The 25,619-nt window shown below is 40.1% G+C and overlaps 1 protein-coding gene across 1 annotated transcript in view; it reads right to left on the bottom strand.

Annotated features, from left to right (window-relative positions):
• Positions 1 to 25,619, bottom strand: part of cdh23 (cadherin-related 23) — a 227,593-nt gene that overhangs the window by 87,703 nt on the left and 114,271 nt on the right. Inside the window, exons 13-23 of the mRNA XM_042501637.1 lie at positions 17,085 to 17,149; positions 15,890 to 16,127; positions 13,412 to 13,517; positions 13,071 to 13,198; positions 6,881 to 6,953; positions 5,814 to 5,930; positions 5,386 to 5,498; positions 4,478 to 4,585; positions 1,622 to 1,811; positions 1,173 to 1,318; positions 811 to 1,030 (exon numbers count right to left, since the gene is read on the bottom strand). Coding sequence (XP_042357571.1) covers positions 811 to 1,030; positions 1,173 to 1,318; positions 1,622 to 1,811; positions 4,478 to 4,585; positions 5,386 to 5,498; positions 5,814 to 5,930; positions 6,881 to 6,953; positions 13,071 to 13,198; positions 13,412 to 13,517; positions 15,890 to 16,127; positions 17,085 to 17,149 — 1,504 coding nt within the window. The remainder of the gene's footprint in view (positions 1 to 810; positions 1,031 to 1,172; positions 1,319 to 1,621; positions 1,812 to 4,477; positions 4,586 to 5,385; positions 5,499 to 5,813; positions 5,931 to 6,880; positions 6,954 to 13,070; positions 13,199 to 13,411; positions 13,518 to 15,889; positions 16,128 to 17,084; positions 17,150 to 25,619) is intronic.

Genomic DNA, 25,619 nt, shown 5'->3' with positions numbered 1-25,619 from the left:
AGAAAGCCTGTTGTTAAAGTTTTACTATGCAGGATTTTCCTTAAAAAAAAAACAAAAAAAACAAACAATATATGGACTCATTCACAAACTCTGCCCTCTGCCTGTTTTTTGTTATTTTCTTTGATGTGGTTTTCTGTGATCGAGACATTTATGTGTGTGTATCCCCACAGTGCTCAGGTGAGGCCATTGCTTTATAAAAAGGTGGTGAAAGTGCCAGATTGTAAGCAGCGAGCCTCCAACAGACACAATGGCAAATATTGCATAGAAATAGCATTGTGAAATAGAGAAGTGCTAAATGAGTGAATCTGAGATTGGCTTTTTTCTTTCACTTTTGCTGGCAAGCGTGTTTACAAACAGTTACTGATAATCTTGCATAGAAAACCTTTAAATCAGAGGAGTCATGGTCTAGTAAAACTTATTAGTCTCTTTTGTAGCTTGGGTCTACAGCTGGTCCTGACTTCACTGTGAATTAAACAGTTAAACAGATCTTTACGAAACAGTTCAAAATATTTTGATGCTTCTGACTCCTTTGAGAAATGCCAGGAAACCTTTATCAGTTTTTCCATTCCAATTTTTATCATTTTTCAGATGATTTTTTTCACGTCCCACCAGCAGGTGGTAGCATCATTCTCAGCAGATTCTTGCAAAGTCAGTGGTTAACAATCTGCCATAATGAAGTAACTCCTCACGTCATGCAGAATCCAATCATACCGTGGCTTGGCAGTTTCACATGTAGGGTAATTTCAGAGAGAGCAAAAGGAAATTAAACCCAATTTATCATCATCATCAGCCACATTTGCAGTCTCCTACCTGTGACAGTGAGGGTTGAAGTGGAGGTGCGAGGGAACTTCCCTGCATCAAATGCAATAATCCTCAGATGATACTGTCCAATCTGCTCACGATCCAGGACTGCCATGGATGTGAGGACGCCGGTGGAGGTGTTCAGGTGGAAGTCGAGTCGAGGCATTCCCATCTGTAAAGCCATTGTTATCAGTCCATTTTTATCCTCATCTGGGTCCTCCACCTGGACCTACAGCAAAGATGTAGAGAGGAAGATACAGAGAAAGAACAGAAAGAGTAAATCATACTTTATAACAGATAGATGATATAAATTCTGAATCCTTATCCTTTTTTAAAATGCCATTATACACAAATATACTCTCATATTTTACCTTAAAAACTGAGGATCCAATGGGCAGTCCCTCTGGCACTTCAGCTACAAAGGGCAGATTAAGGAACGTCGGGTCGTTGTCATTTAAATCCAGCAGGTTGACGAACACTGTGGTGCTTGCTGATGCACGCAGTGGAGGCATACCACCTAAAGAGGGCGCCAGAGAACATATAAAGACACACATACACACACCCCATATCTCATGGTCAAAGGGGTTTATTAGCCACAGTAAAAAGTTTCATGGTCAACATAAAACTTGAGGAATGAGGCTTGAAGAAAGAGGCTAATCGGTCAGGATTGAAAGCTCTCTGCTGAGGATGATATAAGGCCATTTAAAGGTTGCTTACAGATGGTTTAGCTGTTTCATGAGTCAGACAAATTAACACAGTGGAAGGAAAAATACAAGCGCAAACTGACATCCCACAAACTACACACATACACACTACTCACGGTCAACAGCTGAGATAATGATGGTCCTCATGAGGACTGTGTCCCTGGGGTTGGAGCTTTCCCTGTCTAGAGTTACACCACTGGTGCGGATCTTCCCTGTGCTGCTGTTGATGGTGTAGAAGGGGTTTTCTGGACTGATACTGTACATCACTGTCCCGTTGTCCCCATTGTCAGGATCCACTGCCAACACCTGGACAGTGGAGAGACAGGAAAAAACCTTTCTGTATATTCTTTAGTCTCAAAGGGATGGTTTGGATTTCTTGAAATGAGGTTGTATGAGATTCGTATCCATAGTCAGCGTATTACATGCAGTAGATGTCAATCAGCACACCCCAAATTTAGAGATGCAGGCTGGTGTTCGACATGGAAACAAAGCAATGTATTGCTGTGGATGAAAGGTAGCAGCAAATTGTATTTTAGCCACCTATTTAATGTTCGATATATTAGGAGTATTTTCACCACTTTACCTTTCTGTCAGACAGTGTGTTTCAACGGGGAAGTCGTCAATGGCTTACATTCCCCATTTATGCTCTTGTCAAGGCCACCAGACATTGACAAACAGAAGCTGCTGGTCTACTGCTGCCTCGATTGGTTAGTTAGTATGTCTTATTGTGTGGATTTCATGTATCTAAACTAACCATTTTAATAACCAAAGTTACACAATAACACAAACAAAATAACTGTTCTAGGTGATGGTGGACCAGCGGTCCCTGTGTTCAGCAATGTTAAATCACATTTTTTGATGGAGAAAGGTACAAATTGGGCAATATAATGGCTTAATTTTCCTGTTGGAAATAACTGTCTGACATTAAGATAAAGCAGTGATAATATTCTACATATAACATACACTTAAACAGATACTGATTTTTTTGGGGGGGTGGCTAAAATACATTTTGATGCTGACCCCTCCACAGAAATTCATTGCTTAACCTCCGGTCTGCTTCTCTGTGGGCATGTTGACATTTACTGTGTGTAATAAACTGTCTATGGATAAGTACTTACAAAGATTCTGAACTATCCCTGTAACTCTTTGAACAACTCCTCAACAGGATGTGCACTTCCCATACAATTTATAAAAGAATCCTCAAGTTGAACTGTGTGATTCAATGATGTATTACAGAGGACAACTTTAAGATATCAGGAAAGGAATAAGACGTCAGAAAAGTGGGGAGGAATGAGTAAATGAATTGGGGTAGGAAAAAGAACAACAGTAATTGTAGTAGTAATGGCAATAGTAATAACAACATCCTCAACACACCCCCACAGCTTCTCCCCACACAACCCCTTTCAACGGTTTGAACACATCAGTCAGCTGAAAGAAAAATGGTAACGTCTCTTCTCTGACACAAAGTGGCGATGGGTGATAAATGCGTGAAGCCGGGAGCCCGGCTAAAACACTGGCTGATTTTTAAAGAGCTGATCAATTATTCAGTGCACTGACTAAAAACGCTGGAAACTGGTTAATTGGTCATTAGAGGAACAAAGGTTTTGCAGGTATTTAATTATTAAGGGGACATGGTAGGCAGGCATCTTGGAGGCCCATTGATTAGCATCTGCACAGACAAAGGTAGGTGATATAAGGTGTGGGGAAGTGTCTAGCCCGGGCCAGTTGGACTAATCAATTCTGGCCTGAGCAGAGCACATTAAAAGACGGTGAGCAAATATATTAGCCTTGTCTATTGAACTGTAGCACTGCTCTGACTGCAGAGTGGCAGAAAAGAGAATATTGTTTTGAAATGAGATATTAGGGGAGGCTCACTGTATCTGTACAGGTGCTGAATGTAAAAGGCTGCAGCAGTGAGGTGCTCCGAGATTTAAGCGGGCTGATCCTAGCACTGGGCACAGCTACCAAATTCATCGGCTCGCTGGACACCTCCAGGAGGACTCAGCAGGTGGCCTCTTGTCACCATGGAAACACTGGTTGGGCCAGGGCTACATTGAGGCCAATTACAGGACTGTAAGCCTGGGTGGTCCGATGTATTGAAAAATGGTCAGAGGGGCAACAGTGTCTGTCCACAGAGCACAGAGAGTCACATACAGTATGTGTCGCATCACTGGATGCACCATGAATGAACTCAACTGAGGAGTAGCTACAAGAGCGCAGCAATAAGAGGAAAATGTAGCAACGTTTTTAGCAGCGCAACACTTGTATCTTTCCTTTCACTTTCCTTACCATTCCTCCATTCCACTCCTCGCGCTCTGCAAGATGGGGTCTCGCTTCCTTTTCTGCCTAGCAGCTGAATAATTTGCTATGCGTATGACTGCAGGCTACATTTTAATTAGCAATCGGACTCCCTTAATTACACTCACTGACGCCTCTTTAATTAATGGACAATCAGGGCTTAATTAACAACAACACATTGCCAAAGACACCAGCAGGACGATGAGAGAGTTTTGGGTAATATTAGAGTGTTTACTCTGTGATGACCTATGCAGTGATGGCAATTTGTCCCATCAATAGTGAAGGACTATGCATGCAGATGTATCCTGCAACACGCACTGTTTTTCATGTACAGCATGCCTTCCAGTGAAGAATTTGTATTACAACGATGTTCAGTCCTCAAACTTTGATCACTCTACTCTGAAACCAAGTTTTTTTTTCAAAACACACTTTTTTTTCCCAATTCAAGTTTGCAAAGTCTGAGTAATCCAACAAAACCACTCTAAGATAATGAATCAAAGCAGAAAAAACCTCCCTCAATGACACTGGTTCTCTCTCCACATCACATTTGGGTACAAAAAGCAGAGGCCAACATTTCAATTAATTAATTCCTTATATGTCAGCCACCATTCAACTTACAAAACAAATGCGAAAAAAAACATCAGCTTGTCACTCAGGTAAAGTTAAACACTCACAGAGATAACATCAGTGTTTATCGGGCTCATCTCCACAACGTTGGTATGGTACGGCTCATCCCTCCACACAGGGGCATTGTCATTGATGTCCAGGATGGTGATGTTCACCTAAACAAAGTGGGAGTGAGGAGAGTTAAATAGGTTTTTAACTGCTGGAATGATAGTCTTCTTAAAAAAACAAGGCCTTCTATGCAGTATAAAGATGCAAATACTTTTGAAATTGGTGCTACATGAGCAGAGAAAACAGAGAAAATGGACTGTGGCATTCGCTTTCTCTAAAGAGTTGGAAAACCTAAAACTACTAGAATGCACTGCACCGCACCAGAGAAATAAATGCTGGGTAGGTGACATAATCTGAGCTTGTCATTTACTCAATGGCAGCCAGGTGGAAGCCAAGATATGTTTCTTAAAACCTTTGAAGTGAGAAATAAGCAACGTAGTAACAGGCTTGGTTTTATATGTGTTTTTTATATTTGTTCATATTACTTCAGCATTGCCTAGTTTTACCATTTGATTGGAGTTTGATCTAAGTTTGAGAGAGAAACATAGAAGGGCAGGGTATACAAAAATGGGGAAGTATTTATCTGTAGTTCAAGCAACATCCCAGGGCCAGCTCAATATGCATAACACATTTCGAGCAGGAAGAGACGTTGATTAGATTGAGAGAAGTTTACCACAGTTCGATTACACATACTACCAACATTGTTCTGATACAACGCTGGTTTGAAAAGCAGCAAATTATCTCTTTAAGTCAAGAAAGAAGCTATTTCTTAGTACCTCGTAGTACAAGATACACGTACAAGAGAATATAATTTTAGCACAAATGATTATTATGATTAACAGTGAAGAGGAAACTGGTTTGTTCTGTGAGCTGTAGATCAGAAAGACGATGGTTGCGTTGCATTTACCGTGGCGATACCAGTCTTCTGCTGAGGGCCCACCCCTCCATCCACAGCTCTGACTATCAGGATGTACTCTGACTTCAGCTCTCGGTCCAGCAGGGCTGTGGTGGTGATCTCTCCTTGTGTGTGTGAAATCAGATCGAAAATATTTAAAAAATGCAACTTGTCATTACAAACAGCTTTTATTGCAGAATTCAGTTGAAAGTGAATAAAACTCAAATACTAAAAAGCCAAGCCACAATGTGAATAAAAGTTAGCTAAAGAGTTTAAGGAGAAAACAGAAAATGGTATAACAGGTCTTAATAAGCACTGATGCGTAACAGTATCTCAAAAAATGAAATCTGAAATGGAAAATGGAATCAGATCTCAAACGTCAGTTTCAGTTACACGTACACTTTTAGAAAATACACACATGTATATGCGGGCACACACACCTGAGCGCGAGTTGAGACGGAACTGAGAGGAGCCCTCCAGGGAGTAGATGAGTGAGGCTTGGCCAAACTCCCGCGAGGCGTCCAAATCAGTGGCATTCACAAGCAGCACAGTCGCCCCTGTGGAGGAGAGGGAGGGATGAAGGGAGTCAGACAGAAAGTTACAACTCATGGAGTGAGAGAGAGAAAGAAAAAAAGTGAACTCAGAGTCATGGGGAAAATATGTGGAGTCTAGTAAAGAGGAAAGACAGAGAGAGAGAGAGAAGCTGCAAAGATAGACTGAAATGGCATTCAGAGAGCTAATTTCTTCACCGCCCCCATTCACAGCTCAACTGATGGCATGGCAGTGAGTGGGTTTATGGATTAGTGGATTATCAGCTTGTTTGGCATAGCCCATACTTGGCACAGGCCTGATCAATACCCAGGCAGACAGGGGGGATGAGAGGCTAGCCAGCGCCGCAGGGCTAGCCCTGAGCTCAGCCTTGCAGCCCAAGCCTTGGGCCCCCAGCTCAGGGCCAAGCACTTTAGCCATAGTCCTCTAAACCTCAGCCTTGGCCCAAGCCGCTCAGCTATGTGCTCCTTTAAAGCGGATCCGAGACACAGAAAGTGGCCGGCGTCTGCTGGAGCTCCGAAGGAGAAAGGGGCGGTCAAACATCTCATTTCACTCTAGCGACTGGAAACTAATCTATTGTCCGGGATAAAAGAGTCCTCTGAATGCATGCATGAGAATGAATACAGCAGCCAGTGATTTTGCCTTGAATAGTCAATATCCTGCGTTCTCACTGAGCATTTAAAAACATTATGCAAAAATCATAACAAATAAGATACTAGAGGAAGAGGCCAGAGGAAGCATATAAAATACAACATAAAAAAAAGCATACCCCCAAGAAAACAGAGCTATTTGTTGAATATGGTAATAGCACAGAAATTCAAGTAATAGGCGACTGTGTGTGTGTTTCACATGGTGTTTGAGCTGTTTAAGCTGGAGTGTTTAAGTGCTGTGTTGGTTGTGTACCAGGAAATGCATTCTAGCAACAAAACTGTAACCCCAAATGTATAAAATGACTCACCGGCAATAATGTTCTCTGGGATTTTGACGATGTAGGACGGCTTGCTGAACTCCGGTGGGTTGTCATTCTCATCCTGGAGGAGGAATAAACAGCCCAAATCAGTGTGCTAAACAATGACAAAATGCACATGTGCTTAAAAACAGATGCACACATTAGCACCGAGATTAACATATTTGAGAATTCAGACATTGAGAAGCAAAAAAATGTTTTCAATAGTAAAACTGTAATACTGTTAAGGGTGTATGTTTTGTTTAAAAAAAACAGAGGGTGTGGGGGTCCTCCAGGAGAAAATTTTGAGCATCAAACACTTAATTTCCTGAATTCCAACCAATTTGGACAGTTATTTCCAAAACCAATTTGTACCTTTCTGCATCAATTATTAGGAATGGCGGGAAAATTTATACAGCATAGTATTGCAATATTTTTACATGGCAACATCTTATCGATACACAGATGCCAAGTATAGATTTTTTATTTTATAAATTATTAATATTACAGATACAAATTTCGGTAGCCTACTAGAATAACAAAATGAGTTGCAATTTCAGTCCGCTAGACACAATTTGCTTTAGTAAATATGACTGAAATTTGATAAACAGACTGACAACTATCTTATTACTTTATTACCTTTCGTGGCACAATTTGCAGTGAAAGGGGGTAATAAATCACAATGAATTACAACACGTGTTATCGCAATACTACAATAAAATTGTGTCGTGGGGCCTCTGGTGATTGCCACCCTATAAATTAATGGTGTAAATGTTTATTTTTGTCAAAACAAAAGTCCTCTCCACTTACATGTTTTTATTGGAGAAGACAGGATCTTCTTGGAAATGTAGAGAAATTAAACAATATAAAAAAAAAGTCTACATTATAGATATTCTATATAATGAGGGGGGAGTGTCCCTTGCATCCCCTCTGAAATCTTCTAGTATCTTTTAGATGATGGTGACTCAGCTGATAAAGCTGAAATCTCCATGGACCATTCCGATTTCTGGCCTCAAGTTGTGTTTTTAGATGTGTTGGCTTCTGTTCATGTCATCTAATCAGGTGTTATTTTATGCCTGATATTATATAAAGTATAAAAAGCACAAAGCTAAACCAACCAGGCAGTGAATTATCACATTTATTACTTTAGAACTACAGTAGTTAATAAAAACTGGACATTGACAAGAGGAGGAATAATGCAAAGGCTGAGGTAGATATTAAAAAGGAGACACATTGGCAATATTAAGCGAGAAAATCGTTCCAAACATGGTTATTAATGGCATTACCAAAAAACAAAGGGTAATCAGGACCTTTAATTTGACAGGAATAAATGACTATAACATGGATCAGCATCCGCTGTCACACAGACTTCCTCAGAGCATTTATATTTCTTACAACCTCCCACTCATTGAATTAGACTCCATTTCACACCAACACATCCAGTTGTGTGGCTATTCGCAGAGAGGCTCCCCACTGTGTGAGCTGCTGAGAAATGTTAACACTTTAACAACAGTCACTGGCACCATTATCTATCTGGGCCCTGTGTTACACTGGTGTAAAGCATTGTGTGTGCGCGATGCTGCCAGCTACTGATAAACCCCTGTGGTGTGAGTCACGACACTGTGGAGGACAGCGAGAGAGACACACAAGGAATACAGAAGCGTGCACAGTGCTCCCCGTTGGTTTTTGCATTCCGGCGCAGATTCCTTCATTCTTTTCCACAATATTTCTCCCTCTTGTAGGATGTGTATAAGTACGAGTACAGTCCTTGCATAGAATATTCAAGAATATTCCAGCTGGATTCATCCATTCTACTCTGTCATTTCTTCTTTTATGACTAAAAGTTACTTGTATAATGGATGTCTGTCAGGGGAAATGAGCGTAAGAGCCAGTAGAGAGACTGTTTATGAGTTCTGGTGGCTCATTATATTTTTACTGCTGTATTTATAGTATCTTAGCAAAGATAAACATTCATTTTTACTATTTAAAAAGACAGAAAAATGCAGACGGAAAAAAAGTTAAAACACAAAGTAGTCAGCAGGACACTATGTACACCACATTTATATTAAAAAATGGTTCTGATGAATTCCATCAGGATCTTCTTGGAAATGGAAAGAAATTAAACAATATAAAAAAAAGTCTATATTATAGATTCTAACATTATTGTTGTTTTCATCTACTGTGGGCAAGACTTCTTCTAATGCCTTAAAATGAGAGCCATAAGTCTGATAAGTAAGGCTGACAGAGTAGGCAAAATCACTTAACAAGATAGACAGTAGACAGCACAGGAAAAAACACCCCAACGGAATGGCAGGGCGATAAAACAAAACACATGCTGCCATGGGGATGTTGCATTGTTTACAAAGAATGAAATAATATGTTAAAGAAAATAATTTTGTATTGTATTATTATTGTATTATTTTATGTAATTCCTCCAGAAATAGAAGTAATTGTCCAGATCACTGGTGTTTTCTCCTTGTCTGAGGGAGCTTTGTAACATCCGGCTGAAAATTCATTTCTGTCTAGAGGTGGGCAGAAAGTTAAAATATATTAACTTTGTATGGCCGTTATAGTTGCTGGTACTCTCTTAATTTTACCACCCTGCTCTAGTACACTAAAATGATGTCAAGTTTGCCGTCTACCTCTGCCTGACTCCATGTGAATGCAGCATATAATAGGTAACTGCATACAGTTTGTGTCAAAACATGTATCATGTTTTCAAGTTGGGCTTGACAATATGGAAATAATGAAATACTACAATATTTTAACCAAATACCTCGATATCCATATTGCGACAATATTGTAGGGTTGACTATTGGTGCTTTCACAACATATTTACGGGATGAGACTTTTGATGAATAATTATCAGTAATGTGTTAATGACTAAGTAGGTAAAGGCATTTAACAGAACAGCAAGAAAAGTTCAGAAAATTACACCACTTCACCATAGGGCAACACTTCAGAAATTATTATATCCAAAATCTAAGATGATATTTAGTCTGATATCATGATAGACATATCGTTATATTGCCTAACCCTAAACATAATTTTCAAGTTCTAATTGGATGCAAACTATAACAAGAACATATCTACAGTCAACAAACATGTTATATATAACTATAGCTATGAATCTCGTGTCAGATGTTGGATCAAATAAGAATTGAAAAGCTGTGAATATAAACAAAATATCTCTGCTCAGTCATGTTGAACAAGCAGACATGATCTCCTCACAGCGAAGTCATCCGACAAAAGCAACACAGTCAGAGCCGAGTTTAGAAAGCTGCAGCAAGCAGAGACACCCTCCGTACATGTCTGTGATCAGACATGGATCACAGAGTGTTTGCTATGCCTGAGATAGTGTAGAAAACACGGAAAAGCATTCAAATGAAACCATGTAACAGAAGACTGCCAGAGCATGACATCATGCCATGGTCTACACCAGAAAAGACAGATGGCACACAGCATTTACAAAGGAAAAAGTCCAGCTGAATGCACACAGGAAACACGCAACAGAAACAGCTGCAATATCTTGTAGAATTACGACTAGAACCATGTGCAGAGTATCTTTATTTTCAGTGCTTTAATATATTAAAATATCTCTGATCCGCTGCGTGTATGAGTAGACGGCTGTGACTTTCTCCAGTGCCTTAAAATAAGACATTTAGTGATAAGGCTGACAAAAGCAAGTGAACTGGAAGCTCAGATAGCTGCACAGACTGTGATAAAACTGCAAACAAAGCTGTAGTCACATTAATTCAGACAGAGAGGAAATACTGAAATCCAATATGTAAGTGAAGATGAAGACATAAGAAAAGTAACCACCATGAGCCAGCGGACACCTGTCGCACACTGGATCAACATTTAGATAAATACAAGACAGCTAAGTCATCATTCAGTACACACGGCACCATAACTTCCTCTCGGACCCACACATTTTTCAGAGTCATATCTGAGGGGAACTTTAATGAAAAGATTCCTGTAAAAGTTTGGAGATGGTGCCGCCTTTGAACATGGGGAGACTGTGAGGAATTTGTCACAGGGTGTGTCTGCCGCAGTGCCAAGAGAGTCATTAAATACTTTCTGAGAAAAAAAACAACAAAAAACAAGCTGGAAGACATATTAAAAGAGCGTGAATTAGAAAGATTCTCAGCTAAGAGGAAAAGAGCCACCAATAAACAAGCTTCTTTTTTTAAAAAAAACTATTTAGGTACCTTTCTGGAACCAAAAAACAACCAAACTGTCACACAAGAAGAGATGGCACAAAGGATTTTAGCAGAAGGGCAGTGATAAAACAGAAAACTCATTACAGTAGCCTTGCTTTCAGCTTATTTACTCTGTTTAGACTTATCTGTGCACATACATGTAAAAACCACACTCAATATGGCCTACACTATCACAATATTCTACAAACGGTGGTCTCCAAAGTTCAAAGGGAACTAGGCGGAGAAAAAGCTTTTAAAGGGACAGTTCACCACAAATAAAAAACATATTTTCCATATTACTTGTAGTGCTATTTATCAACATTGTTTTGGTGCGAGTTGGAGATATCACTTGTAGAGATGACTTCCTTCTCTCCAATTTAATGGAACTTGATGGCATTCAGTTTGTGGTGCTCAAAGCGCCAAAAAAAAAACAAAAAAACAAACCCAAAAACGTTATAACAGCAACAGCAATGTCTCTTCCAGAAATCATGACCAGATTACTCAAGATAGTCCACAGACTTTGTTGTGAGCAGTTAAATGTAGGAACTATTTTCTCTCTACAGAACTAAACCCACCATCTGTATCCACACACTGAGGAAAGTGTGTATCTACTCATGGATGAGAGGCTGGTGCTCATAATATTGCAAGATGTAAACCTTAATGGCATCCTCCTCGGCTGAGCTGCAATGTAAGTGACATCAGTGGTGAGCTAGCGGAAGATGCCTGCTCCCTTCTGTACGGTGATTTTGCTGGAGGCTGTGGTTTCATTATCCCATGCTGAATGATGATGATAAATGAGAAATGTATGCATGCTCTGCTTGCTTTCGGATTTGGTCAGACTGGCTTGAGCTTAGTGACCTCTGTGAAAGAACTGGAGTGACACCAGATTGGTGACTGACATTCGACTCTGAAACACGTTTTGTTTTTGAGAACATTAAACCATCACTCTTGGTTGTCAGTAACTTTAAACATTAAATAACAGCTGTTAGTGCATCAATATAAGCAAAGGCAACACAAGAATGGTCGAGACTGTGCAATCAATATGAACATCCTGATTTTTTCAGTTATAACAGGACTTATGAGTAGATGCTTTATGTATATATTTATCTAAATGGTAAGACATGTCAGTAGGGATGTTGACATCTTTGGTGTGAAAATGTATAAGTATTCCAGAGTTGTATTTTATGTCTTTAAACTGCAACACACCGGATGTTATTATTTTTAATGAGAACAAAAGACAAATAAACAAATACTTTTGATGAACAGTTTCTACTTTAAAACACACCAGCTTACAGAAAATGCTCCATTACAGCTTCAAAATGACTGCAGACTGCCGATGTTTACATTTGGGTGATGTCAGTAGGTCAGTGGAAAGTATACTGCAGATGATAAAGAGATGTCTATGAAAACAGGATTAATGTGCTTGCGAGATAATCCCTCTGTGTCTGTTGCTAACAGTCCCCTTTTGAAAAAGACACTGTTACCTGCATATTTTAAGTACACTTTGTGTTATATCAAAGGGCAGGAGTCAGGATGAATTAGAGTTTTTTTAACAGTGGTGGAGCAAGGTGTTGTAAATAATTGGGACTCAGCTCAAACCTTAGGGGCTCCAGGGCAATGCTCCCCCTCATTTATGGCTGCTAGATGCACTAGTTCTCAAGCCATTTTAGATAATATTATGATAAAAATCTGTACATCATTTAGGAATAAAAGTTGCCAAGAAAAAAAAAACTCCCGTAGAATCTACATCATATTTTGTATCTAATTATTCTCAACAACTGTCTGATGTTACTATTCTTATGTTGCAGTGTTTTTTTCTGTTATATTTAGGTTGAAATTGAAGGTATTTCAAAGACCCAAAATATTCTGGGGATTTGAGAAAACATTCAGGGCTAACCCCCTCGCTCCGACTCTGTTGTTCAATGATACAAGTTCTACTGTGTGTGTATGTAGGTGTGTGTGAGAGAGAGAGAGGATATGTTTTGCAGGGTTGTACTTACAATCACCTCCACCGTGACGGGGACGGTGCTGTTGAGTGCTGGGTTTCCCCCATCTTTAGCCATCACTGTCAAGTACACCATCCCTTTGGGAACCTGCTCATAGTCCAGAGGCCTGGTCACACTGATCACTGATGGGGGGAGAGAGGGAGAGACCCAGACAGGTGTGATTTTGTGTTGTGTGTTTTTTTGTGGGACCTGCAGCCACATCATAGTTCAGTTAAGTTGTGGGTCAAATGCATAAACAGGAACTTAAATGTAAGTTTAACCGGTCTAAAAATCCTAAATATCCCTGCCCAGATGTGTATTAGAGATCGTTGCTTCATGCTGCTAAAGGTGCGTACCTGCGTAGCCCTCCACCATGATGATGCTGAAGTAATCGCGGAAAGCCGAGGCTGAAATAATGGTGTATGTCAGGAAGTTGTTGGGAGGAGAGTCCTCGTCTGTAGCCTGTGCATGGGCAGAGAGAAGAAGTTTTCAGAGAGACATGAAGACAGAGTGTAACAGGACAGATGCTGTGGAAGACAGTACTAATACTTATATGTGTATGTTTTCACAGCACGGGTGCGTGCGAATCTGTGCAGCCAGGAAGCTGTCAGTCAGTGATGGCATGTTGTTGAACAGATTAAAGCTGATTTTGGCTATTAGTGGTGCAGGCGTCAATACTGGATGAACACCAACCGAGCCAAGACAAGCCAAGCAGGCAGAGGACAGATGAAACTATACTTTGCAGGGCTAATCCACAACAACATCAACAACAATGATGACACCCCCTCATTATTCTCGAGTTGGCAGGAACTTAAACATGAATCCTCTGGCTGTAAGAAGAGTCTACCGGGCCTCTGTAGCATCATTAAAGGCTGGACAGGTTGTCAAAAACACTCACTTATATCTCGCCATAACACACATATCTCTACTCTTTGATTTAATGCCAAAGTGTTGAGTAAGCAATACCTTTCTTCCCCCACAACTTCCTAACTGTGGCTTTTCTCCTCAAGACTGTCTCTCTATATCAAATTTCAACAGATAGCTTTATATTTGACGGTCGTTTACCACTCAAAGGTAAGAGGAGTTCGGGGCATCAAATCAAATAGACAAGTGGCAAAGGAAAAAAAAAGAATAAGAAGTGTAGAGAAAATGAAAAAAAAAAAAAGATTTAGCTGTTAGAAAGCATAAGCTCTGTAGTAGGAGGCTTTGTTTGGAAAAAGAATGAAGCAAACAGCCTCTCTTTGCTTTGTCTTTTAACGCATCCTCTCCTATCTATTTCAGTCTTTTTCCTCTTGCCTCCTACTCTCCCTGTTTTCCAGAGTTTATGTGTGTGTGTTTGTGTGTAGTGGGTTTCAGGGGCAAATCGCTGACACACAGAATTGTGCGACTGGCTTCCCTGTTCCTCTCGGGCGGCGTATTAATATCAGCAGCGTTTAAGGTTAGCTCAGACTAATCAAACACAGCGAGCCAAGCGTTGAGCCCAGTCATCAGCTCGACTCCCACAACGTAGAGGCAAGTCGCCAAAGTGCACTGTGGCAGGGTACGCCACTGCTGCACCCACTGCCACAAGGGATGTAATAGTCTTTCTCTCCAGGGTGCAATCAAAGGAAACGCTGAGCCATTAGTTACCATTGTGCCTGTGTACCTCTGCCTTTTGTGTGGCAGTGACTGATGGCCAACACACCAGGCTGACCTGTTCTTCTTGGATACAGTGCACACAAACACAGAGCCGCATGATCACAGTAACAAAGAGGAAACAAGGAAGAAAGAGGAGGGCAGCAAAACAAAAGGCTTGTGAGTCTGATTACTAGTGGTATTTGTGAAAAGAGATCCTCCGTTGTAGGTGTAGCTTTTATGTGAATGTAGTGTACATGTGCATGTGTACATAGTATATAGTGGCAGGTATCTTTGTGTGAGTGCACAGATGGCTGTACGTATGTGCATGTGTGCATCTTTTGAATGAACCACAATCCAAGCCACAATCTTGTTTTTACAATTTACAAAAGTGTTATCGTTAAGTAATTTTATCTTTAAATAAATGATAAATAACCATTTGGTCTTAATACCAGGGCTGTGCCTAATAACTAATTTCCGTCATGTTTAAAGGGAAGTTTCAGGAAGGAAAAAAAAAACTCTCAGAAAACAGTCAAAATTGAGCATAATTAAACCTGTAAGGGTAAACATTGCCCGAAAAAACTATTTTGTATAATATAAAAGCCATTTGAAATTTTTAATGATATTTTTCATTAGCCAAATCTGCTTTTTAAAATGCCGCTAAAATTTGGATCACTTTGAATATTTTCCCTAAAAAACATAACAACTCACTAAATAAAATAAATAAAAATAACACATGAAAACAATATTATTTCACAAAATAAATCTTAATGTGATGTGAACTATTATTATATTATTATATATCACTATTATTATTATTACTACATTTATATTGGGTGAACGCAATTACAGAAAAAAATTATTGTTTTAATAATAAGTATTTAATTAATATTAACTAATAATAACTTTATAGTTTTGACTAACTAACTAATAACAGACTAGTGTTTTTGGTGCTGACTAGTGAGGGTAACAGTGTTTTATGGACTAGTCGACTAATAGCCCACATCGTTATAAAATATGCATTTAGTTTCTATCAGTATAACAATTAGTCTTAGCAGCACTACTATTTTGAGAGTTGGTTCAGCATTTTAATATTTAAAATCAGCAAAGCTCACAGGTGTATGTTTGTAAGGTATTCTATAGCAGCTTTCAACAGGCAGGTTTTATGGACTTGTAAAATTCCACATACACAGTATGTGCATGTGCTGAACATGTCTCACCCTGACTCGTGCCACTGGCTGGACGGCTTGTTCATTCTCTCTCAGTGAGCCCACGTACGCCTCTTTCTGGAAGAGCGGCACATTGTCGTTGACATCCAATACATTGACACGGATCCTCCCTGTTGTCTCCTCCCCGCCGCCGTCCCTTGCCAGCACGGTCAGCGTGAAGCGCCGCATCAACTCGTAATCCAGACTGGCCCGCAGAATGACCCAGCCTGATTCATCATCCAGTGAAAACCTACAAGGGACAAACAAATAGGAAATTAGAGGCAGGTGAATAAGTAAATGTTTGAGCATGGTTATTATGACAAAATCTTTTCTCTCATTATAACAACATACTTCAATGTTATGTTATTGCCATCATACCATACTAAATTGTTAGATTTTGCAAGATTTATTTCCCATCCTGAACAACATAAGTTGATGTGTTTGTATACTTTAACAACATATTAAAGTTTCATGTAATTAAAGAAAAAAAAGGCATTGTACGGAAGTGTAGTGTGGAGGAGAGATTTGTTCCACTGTTTAGTTTTTTTTACTTTCTTCTATCTGCTAATGAGAAGTGCTGAATAGTTAATGGTCTCTTAGAGGTTTGGTAACGGGCACATTACTGTACATTATATGATGACTACTCAGAATTGTGTCATCCTTGTTAACTGAAGATAAAAACAGTTGCACTTGCTGATTTGTTAATATTATATGAAAAAGCTCCTGTTTAAAATACAAAAAGTTTGTATGATGTTATAATAACAAAAGCATATTGTTCAAGTATGTTGTATATTGTTAGAGTGAGAAAGATGTTGCTTGGACGAGAAAATGTTCTCATGCTAGATGTTTTTTTCATAACTTTGCTACACTAATGACAAAATAAACAAAACAAAACGACACAAAAATAACCACAAAAAAAGGGGAGGAAGCCACAATTATTGTGTTCCTTTGATAGTGAAGACAATGAATGAATGGATTATGTGTGTGTGTTTTTCTCTGTGTGTGATTCTGTAAATTTGCAGTCTGAAGAGAGCAGGCATAAAGGAAAGCGCCAGGCATCATTGTAGCTCAGCTGTCTCTGGCGAGGCTGGGAGGCAGAAACAGTGAAGTACAATCGTTCACAAGTGGCCAAATAAATGAAAAATTAATGTCATTGTTTGTGTGGACTTTTTGAGTACTTGAGAGTGTGTGTGTAGCTGTGTCTTACTGGTCTGGCTCATCACTGAAGTAGTAACGCACAATCCCAAATGTGCCTGCATCTCCGTCTGTAGCCTGGACAGAAAAGACAAGAAAAAAGAGTTTACTTTTATAATCCAGTTAACTCGTAAAGTTTTACGGCACATTCAGCTTCTGTCGTCTATACGTTTTATTTCACGTCAGGATTTTTTAAATTTTATTTTTCATGCACCTTATAAATTGTAAAAGCACTTTCAGGATTGATTTGCAAATGTATTTTAATTTGGCAAAAACAACTTTCTTAACTCTTAAATAAGTTTTATGTTACGGATAAATTACGTATGGCTGCCTTCAAATGCTATTGTGAAGACTGAAGGTAGGAAGCTCAAGGTGTACTGTTAGCTACCACAGGCACAATGTGCCTTCATTTAAATTGTGATTTTGATACAGCCAGACTATGACGTGTTCATTACAGCAGAGCAATAGATGTTTTCTTCATCTCATGTTAATGTAACTGTTAGATCATTCCTCAGCATACTTTCGTGCCTGTGTGTGTGCGTCCTTGTGCGAGGTGAACCACAGTGTCTTTAATAACATGCTACAGCCAAAGAGCTTTATGAAATTCTCACTCTAACAGCTGTCTATGACTGTATGACTTTATGATAAAACATTCAAGCCATGTTTCACTCAGAGGTGTTGATTGGATTTAATCTGATGGCAGAACAGATACATTTTCCTCATCCACATGAACCACTGCAGCCTGAAAAAGCACAAACAACTGCTGTCATATGTTTTGCAGATACAAATGGTGTCAAAGGAATGCAACATAAAGAGCAACACTTTCAGGAATCTTGTACTTTATGAAATGCCAATCTGTCTTTGTAAACACATGCATGCGCATGTGTGCACATGCACTGACACGTACACACGGGGTGTTGTGTCGGCGCTGATGGATCGTGGCTGGAGAGGCTGTTGTAATAGAGTTTCACTTCAGTGGCTCTGCAGTCAGTTGAAGGGCCAAACTCGAACGTGTCTGCAGCCTGCTCTGTCAAGCACGATGCTGGTCACTGTGATTCACTGAAGCCCTGATACCGACCTTATTATGTACGTCTCTGAGGATGTGTGCGTGTGTGCGTGTGTGTGTGTGTGTGTGTGTGTGTGTGTGTGTGAGTGTGTATATGAATGTTTGCATGTAGCTGCAACTTATACATACATTTGTTTGAAAATGTGTGTGATATAATATATGTTAATTGACATGCATCCGATGTATATACAGCAGACAGAATGTGTCTCAGGTAATACTTAAGTCTTTTTTGGAATGTGGATGTATATGTGCACATTTGAATGTGTTAGTAAATATCTGTGTGTTTTAAATTGGATGCATTTATGATTATGTGTGCGTGCGCCTGTGTCTGTGTGTGTGTGCCCATCTACGATGCCTCTCACAGATGGAACAACGGCTGCAGCTATCAATGTGGGTTTTTTTTGCCTTCTAAAAATTACACCATGCTGTTTAGCTCGAGCCCATAATTTCACAGAGCTTCCACTACAACGTCCTGGATGGCGAATCGATGGCTCTTTTTAATGTTCGAATGGTGCTCCCATTGTTGTCAAGTGCACCGGAGCACATCTTGCTGAATGAGTAGAAAGTGGGACGCTAAATACATGTGAGGTGTTTGGGACTCCAGTCAGGTTCTTATATTAACCTTTTGAGTTTTCATCTGTCATGTCTCGATGACCTCATCATTTAATGCCACTCAACTGCTTCTCTCCCTCTCTTTTTGCATTCCACCCATTCCTCCCTCCACCCTCCTCCTTTATCTTTTTCTTTCTGTCTTTACCTCTCCTTCCTCCCTGCATTCCGAGCTCCGCCTCCATCTCCCCTCTCTACATATCTCCCTTAGCACACTCTTCCCCCTCGATGCCTCCCTCCCTCCTTTGCTCCCAGGTGAGTGACAGGCCCATAAGTGCTCCAATGATAGCGGTGGGGGTGTTAGCGTGACAGCTATCGAGGCGGTGACAGGAGCCGGGCTCAGCCTGGGAGCTAATACTGCTTCTGCGGCCGAGTCCCTCTCGCCATGACGACAGACAGCGAGAAGAGAGAGACAGACTGAGTGGAAGAAATAAAGGGAGAGAGAGACGATAGACGGCGCCCCCCCCCCCCCCATCATTCACCGACTCGCGCCCTATCTCCCACCAAACAATCACCATAACAGTACAGCCCGGTCACTTTGCCAACTGCTTGCCAAAGACTTTTAACTTTAGACGCAAAAGGCCCGCAGCAGATGGATGGTCGAGATTGGTTTGTGCGGGGATTTGCAGGAACTTAACACCATGGGCCTCAATCCTTGACACAGGGGTATTATGCATTTGCTCCTCATTGCCATGGTAGCTTAAACTCTTCTTTGGTTGGGGAATTGGAGGTGATGGAGAAGGTGGTGAGGTGGGGTGCACAAGGAGAGTGTGAGTGTACGATTTAATGAGGGAAAAAATGACATGGAAATAAAGCTGGGCAATGTGCCTAACTAATGTGTTTAATAACCTCACTGACAATTACAAGCATTTAAAAGTACCATGATGGTTCACTGGGATAAATAGTTTTCATGCCAGATATGTAATGCTAATGGATTCATAAAACTCTCTCTCTTTTAAGGGATCCTCAAAAAAAAAAAAAAAAAGTAAAATTACCATCTCGCAGTTGCGTGCCTTCACAAACCAGTCAAGTTGCAGTTTGCATCAATGTTTTATAGAACATGGATGCTTCACACGCATTCCCACCCTGGCAGCACAGAAGACCTATACAATCTGCACAGTGTCAAGGTGGGCACCAAGATTAGTGTCACCAATTCAGTATTCGACCAAATGTCTTCTCCTTCTGTTCTGAGATATGACACTGTTTAACTGCAGAACATTATGATGTCACAGTAAAGCTGACCTTTGACCTTTTCAAAATAAAACATCATCCCTACATCATTTTATCTTATTAGATATTTGAGTGAAATTTTGTTGCAATAACTGCAAGAATTAGTAGTGGTAAGAAACATATTTTGTGAAGTCACAGTGACCTTGACGTTTGGCCTTTTTCCACCATATTCCAATTCGCCTCATTCATAAATGCAAGAGGATGTTTGTGCCAAATCTAAAGCGTTTTCCTCCAAGCATTCTGGAAATATTGCATTCAAGAGAATGCATTGACGTAAGGTCACAGTGACCTTGACCTTTGACTACCAAATCCTTATCCTTGATTTAAAGAGGATATTTGTGCCAAAACTTAAGACATTCCCACAAGGTGCTCTTAGCATATTGCATTCAGGAGAACAAGATTGACACAAGGTCACAGTAACTTCTGTCCACTAAAATCTAGTCACTTCATATTTGAGTCCAAATGGACGCTTGTGTCAAATTTGAAGAAATTCCCTCAATTCTCTTGAATTCACAAGAATGAGACGGGCACGCAGACAACCTGAAAAAAATAATGCCTCAAGCCACATCTATTGCCAGCGCAGTATGAAGGATGCACATTGTTGTAAATGCTTGCCATTGACCAAGAAGGCACAAAACCCTGTTGGTTGATCACCTGTTATATCACTGTCAAGATACAATGACAATATAAGTTATATATAAAAATAAATAAATAAATAAATAGATGAACAAATATAAATAGGAGCCTACAATGCAGTGATGAAAATCTCCCCCTTGCTAAGCAGAGCAGGGCACTGAGGTATCAGAGTCAGTGTTCTGATCAAAATCCAAACTAAGTTGTTAAGGAGTTTCTGCACAAAGAGTCAGTGCGCTGCTGATTGCCAATATAAACTCTGCAAACCCCAGGGTCCTCAGGCAGTAACTACAAAAGAGAAAATTAGTTCTCAGTTGACCAGTTTGGTTAAATGATGTGTTTCTTCCCCCTTCAGAGAGGCAAAGCTGGCAGGCAAACACTGTGTGTGTGTGTGTGTGTGTGTGTGTGTGTGTGTGTGTGTGTGTGTGTGTGTGTAGTATGTATTTGGGTGTACCTGTGTACCAGTGCGCTCATTTGTGTGTCTGCTTGCCTGTTAATGCAAGTGTGACAGAATGTGTGCGATGATTGGAGTGTTTTTGTATGCAAAGTAAAGTGTGTATTTGGGTGCATGTGTTTGTGTGTATGTGAAATGGATACACGTGGACAGAGAGGCGCGGTGTTTCCAGGTTCACTCAGTCTTGGGGTAAATATGCACCCCGATCATTTGCAGTATAAACTCCTATTATCACACTCAATTGCTTTCAAGAAAAGGCAGAAATGTGAGCTTCCCTTACAGGCGACAGAAGGACAGGGGTAGTAGTGTGTGCCTGTGTGTGTGTATGTGTGTGTGTATGTGTGTAAACTGGGGCTGGGTTGAAGGGGGCACGGGAGCAGATTATCAGCCCAGCTATCTCATGGACAGCGAGAGAGGTTAAAGCTGCACAGGCTTTTCTATCGTGAGTGAGGTGGAATTTGAATTGATTGGCTCCTAAAATTGCTTTTTCTGCAGAAGCTTTGAGAGGCATGGAAAAGGAAACCAATTACTGGCTGTCAAAGCTGGCTGTCAAAATAGAGATGACCCCCAGTCCAAACACAGACAACCTCCTCTGTCTCAGTGCTGCACACCTAAACACAATCGCAAAGAATAGATAACAAACATACAGCACACACACACACACACACACTACCACCAGCACAGTGAAGATGTCCAGTGTCTGACAATCATTGTGAGGGAGACAATGATGAAGACACGGTTGTCAGGTTATCTTCCTCGGCTCTGGTTCCTCAGCTGTGGTTAGTTTTGCTCATGCAGGCTCCTTTAAAAAGGTTCTCTGTCTCACTTACTCACATTTTCTGTATCCATGACAAGATCACAGATCAGTCTTCACAAATGCTTTACAAGTGCGATACAGAGAACAGTTTTCTTTTAAATGAGCTCCCTTTTGTGTTGACACTTTGCATATTGTACTGTCTGTGTGTGTGTGTGTGTGTGTGTGTGTGTGTGTGTGTGTGTGTGTAAGAGACGTGGAATCTTGATCATACCACACATTCCATCCGGCTCACTTCTGCATATTTACATCATCTCAGCAGAATTAGGTGCCTGTGGATGAGCAGTGTGGAAGTTTGTGGCTCCCACTGCACTCGCAGGCACCACTGGAATCAAATGCAAATTCGGAGTGAGATATGCATGTCCTATCAGACCGTACATCACAGTTTACAGCACTCGAGTAAATCATTCTCTTCAAATCATGTCTGCTCGATAATCATCAGTAAAAAAATATGCAAATGTGATGAAAAGAGCTTGGCCGTAGATTAAAAGATGAGGTCACATTTTTCATGTCTGTCTGAAGAAAGTATGCCTGCATGTACAACAATACAATTATTGATCACTGTAATTGGTGCTCTGTCCATATTGGTCCCAAAGAGATCCCATCCTAACACAATTTGACAGAAGAGATGGGGAACAAAATCTACAGCCTTTGTTCTGTGCAAAAAAGCATTCTAATAGGCAAATACAGACTTCAGTAGTCTGACTTAATCCAATTAAGTGTGTCTCTTCTCTTTTTTAGTCTTTTTAATTTTGAACTAAGAACACTGTAACTTTGAAAGATACCCATTTGGTTTGTCTAACTCAAATTACTGAAGATAGACTTTGTTTTAAGATAGACTTGGAAAAAAAAGAAGCTATCCCTTTACAGGTTCTGTATGCAACATTCAGAGCATTAATATAGCAGCAAACCATTAAATGCTATGAAAAGATACATTCAAAACGAAAAAAACAACTGTTTTGTGTTTGTGATAGCGGATGCGGCCTTTTGTGCATTTTAGTGCATGTAGGTCATTCTGTGCGTTTTCATGCTTGCGGGAAAAAAAAAAAAAGTGCATCCCACCGGCTAACTGATCACTGCCCTACCATTGATAAGGCCATCCCGATGGACAGTGGCTGAACAAAAGCCACTGTTAGCTTGTTAACAATTAGCTTGTTTATGCTGTTAACACAGTAAGCTGCTAGCCACTGGCTCATCAACCTGCCTGTTGAGAGCCATGTCTACACAATCCCGCCTCAGACTCTAAATCATATATATGCTCTGAATTTCATATACAGCTCTGTCATGACAAGAGTAGCTTATTTAAATTACTGAACATTTTATTTTGAAACCAAATGTGTGACAAGTCAAATATATTTTTGGTTTTACTTCACATACCAAAGGTACGCCTTATTAATAATAATAATAATAATAATAATAATAATAATAATAATAATAATAATAATAATAACAATAACAATAATAATAATAATAATAATAATAAATAATAATAATAATAATAATAATAACAATAATAATAATAATAAGAATAATAATAATAATAATTTATTATTATTATTATTATTATTATTATTATTATTATTATTATTATTATATTATTATTATTATTATTATTATTATTAATGGTGTTGGCCTTCTCTAAATGTCTTGGTCTCAGTTTCTACGTACATAAATCCTGTAAAAAGAAATGTATGCAGAATGAGTAGGCAACAGAACATGATTCTGAAGACTCAGAGCAGAGCAGCAGCCTGGGAGAAGAAACTGTGACACCTCGCTGAGACAGTGTATCAGAGATGTGTCTAATCACTGATCACAAGTCCTGAACAGCTCCTCGCTCCACTAAACTAATGAATGAAGTCATATATTCCTCTTTATTTTCATATTGCACACATGGATGTATAGATGAAACCAACCTCAAACCTCTTTAGCGCTCAGAGACGAGATGCAGAATCCCTCACCTACTTGGATCAAACGAGGACCGACCGCATCTCTTGCCAGTCCCCCAGCTGTGACCTAGTGCACCTGCGGGGGTTGATGGGAGCTGTGTGTGTGTTTTTACTGCGGACACTTTAGGGTAATGGCGATGGCGAGCGTACGTTTACGACTGCTTTATTTCTCTAAACCATTAACGAGCAGGTGGGGGTGCTCACAGCGACTGTTGCCTGCCGACAGGATCGAACAGCCTGTTTCTATTATCTCCTGACCACCCAGATAACAGTGAGATAGAGAGAACGAGAGAGGGAGAGATGCAACTTTAACACTTTTCTTTTTTACAATGTATACTTTCGTTAAAGAAAAGTCCAATAAAGCGGAGAGGATGTCTTCACAGTTTACTGTGACAGCTTGCAAGATAAATTCTACTGTTTGCATGCGTACACAGCCACTATATAATGATTGCGACCACATGTGAACCACTGGAAAAAACAGCTGTTACCACTAGACTAAAGAGGACAGAGAGAGAGAGAGAGAGAGAGAGAGAGAGAGAGAGAGAGAGAGGGGACCGTATTGTGGGCATAAGCTGAAGATAGAGTTTGAGCTGCCAGTGAAAAGGCTTAATGCAGAGCTCTCTGTGGCTGGCAGCTTCACTTTGCCGACAGGCCTTGGTCCTCCCCCTCTTTTTCTCTGTCTCCATCCTCAGTGATGAAGCAATGAGATTAGCACAAGCCCAGGGAGGATGTAGAGAATGATAAAAAGTGAAACGTATACTACAGAGGCACACTGAATACAAGGGGAAGGACAAAAAAAGCATGTGTGGATGTACATGGTATCTATGGTCAGCAGGGCTCAGGTCAAGAAATGACAGCCACAGCAATCAATTGTTCCCTCATATACAAACCTTCACAAAAAGTAATGCAGCACAATTCCCTGTAATTATGTGACCAATGCCCTGGTGGGTGTAAAGATTGTAGTAGTATCAAGACCGAAAGTTCGCATAAGGACGCAAGTTGTTGTGGTGGATGGGTCAAACACAAGCAACATCCTCCAAGACTGAAAAATGTAGCAATTTTCTGCGTTTCTGTATGTTACATCAATGTATACTGGATCTGTTTGGGTTTGGAACTGCTGGTCAATCAAAACAAGATATTTGATGACTTTTGGTGTTAGGATATAGGATGGACATTTTTTCTATATTCAGTCATTCATTCATTTTATGGACAAAACAATTTATCCATTAACTGAGAAAATAATCAGCAGATTAACTGATAAGGATATTAATCATTTATTGCAGTCCTACTTGTTTTATCTGAAATTGTAGCACACCTTTTGGCCATTTTTAAAAAGTTCCAACACAGTGGAGTAATGTCTTTTTCTCTCCTCTTTTTTGTCATTATTGTCTGAATGAAATGAAGGAATGGATTAACAGATGACCAAACAAATGAATCGTTGGAGACCAATCTTTAGTTCCACTACACTCCCCAAACTCCCCTTTCTAATTTTGCAATCACACCTCTCTAGAGAACCGATGATGAACCAACTCTGGGAAAGTTCAGACTGTTCAGTCCTCCCAGCTCCTGCCTGTTCGACCTCAGCCCTGCACACCCATTCACACCCCGTCTCACAATGTCAGAATACACATGATAAGCGCCCCATTATTAACAGCGACACTGTGTGAGCTACCACATGCAGGAGAGAGCCAGGCCTCACCCCTTTCATTACAATAATGAATTATAATTACTGTTGTGACTATTACCCCATAAAGGCCTGTCTAAACAGTGGCGCTGGTGAAACATCCTCCACTCCG

The sequence above is a fragment of the Plectropomus leopardus genome, chromosome 15, assembly GCF_008729295.1.
Source record: "Plectropomus leopardus isolate mb chromosome 15, YSFRI_Pleo_2.0, whole genome shotgun sequence".
NCBI lineage: Eukaryota > Metazoa > Chordata > Actinopteri > Perciformes > Serranidae > Plectropomus > Plectropomus leopardus.
This window is presented reverse-complemented; position numbering and strand designations above follow the sequence as displayed.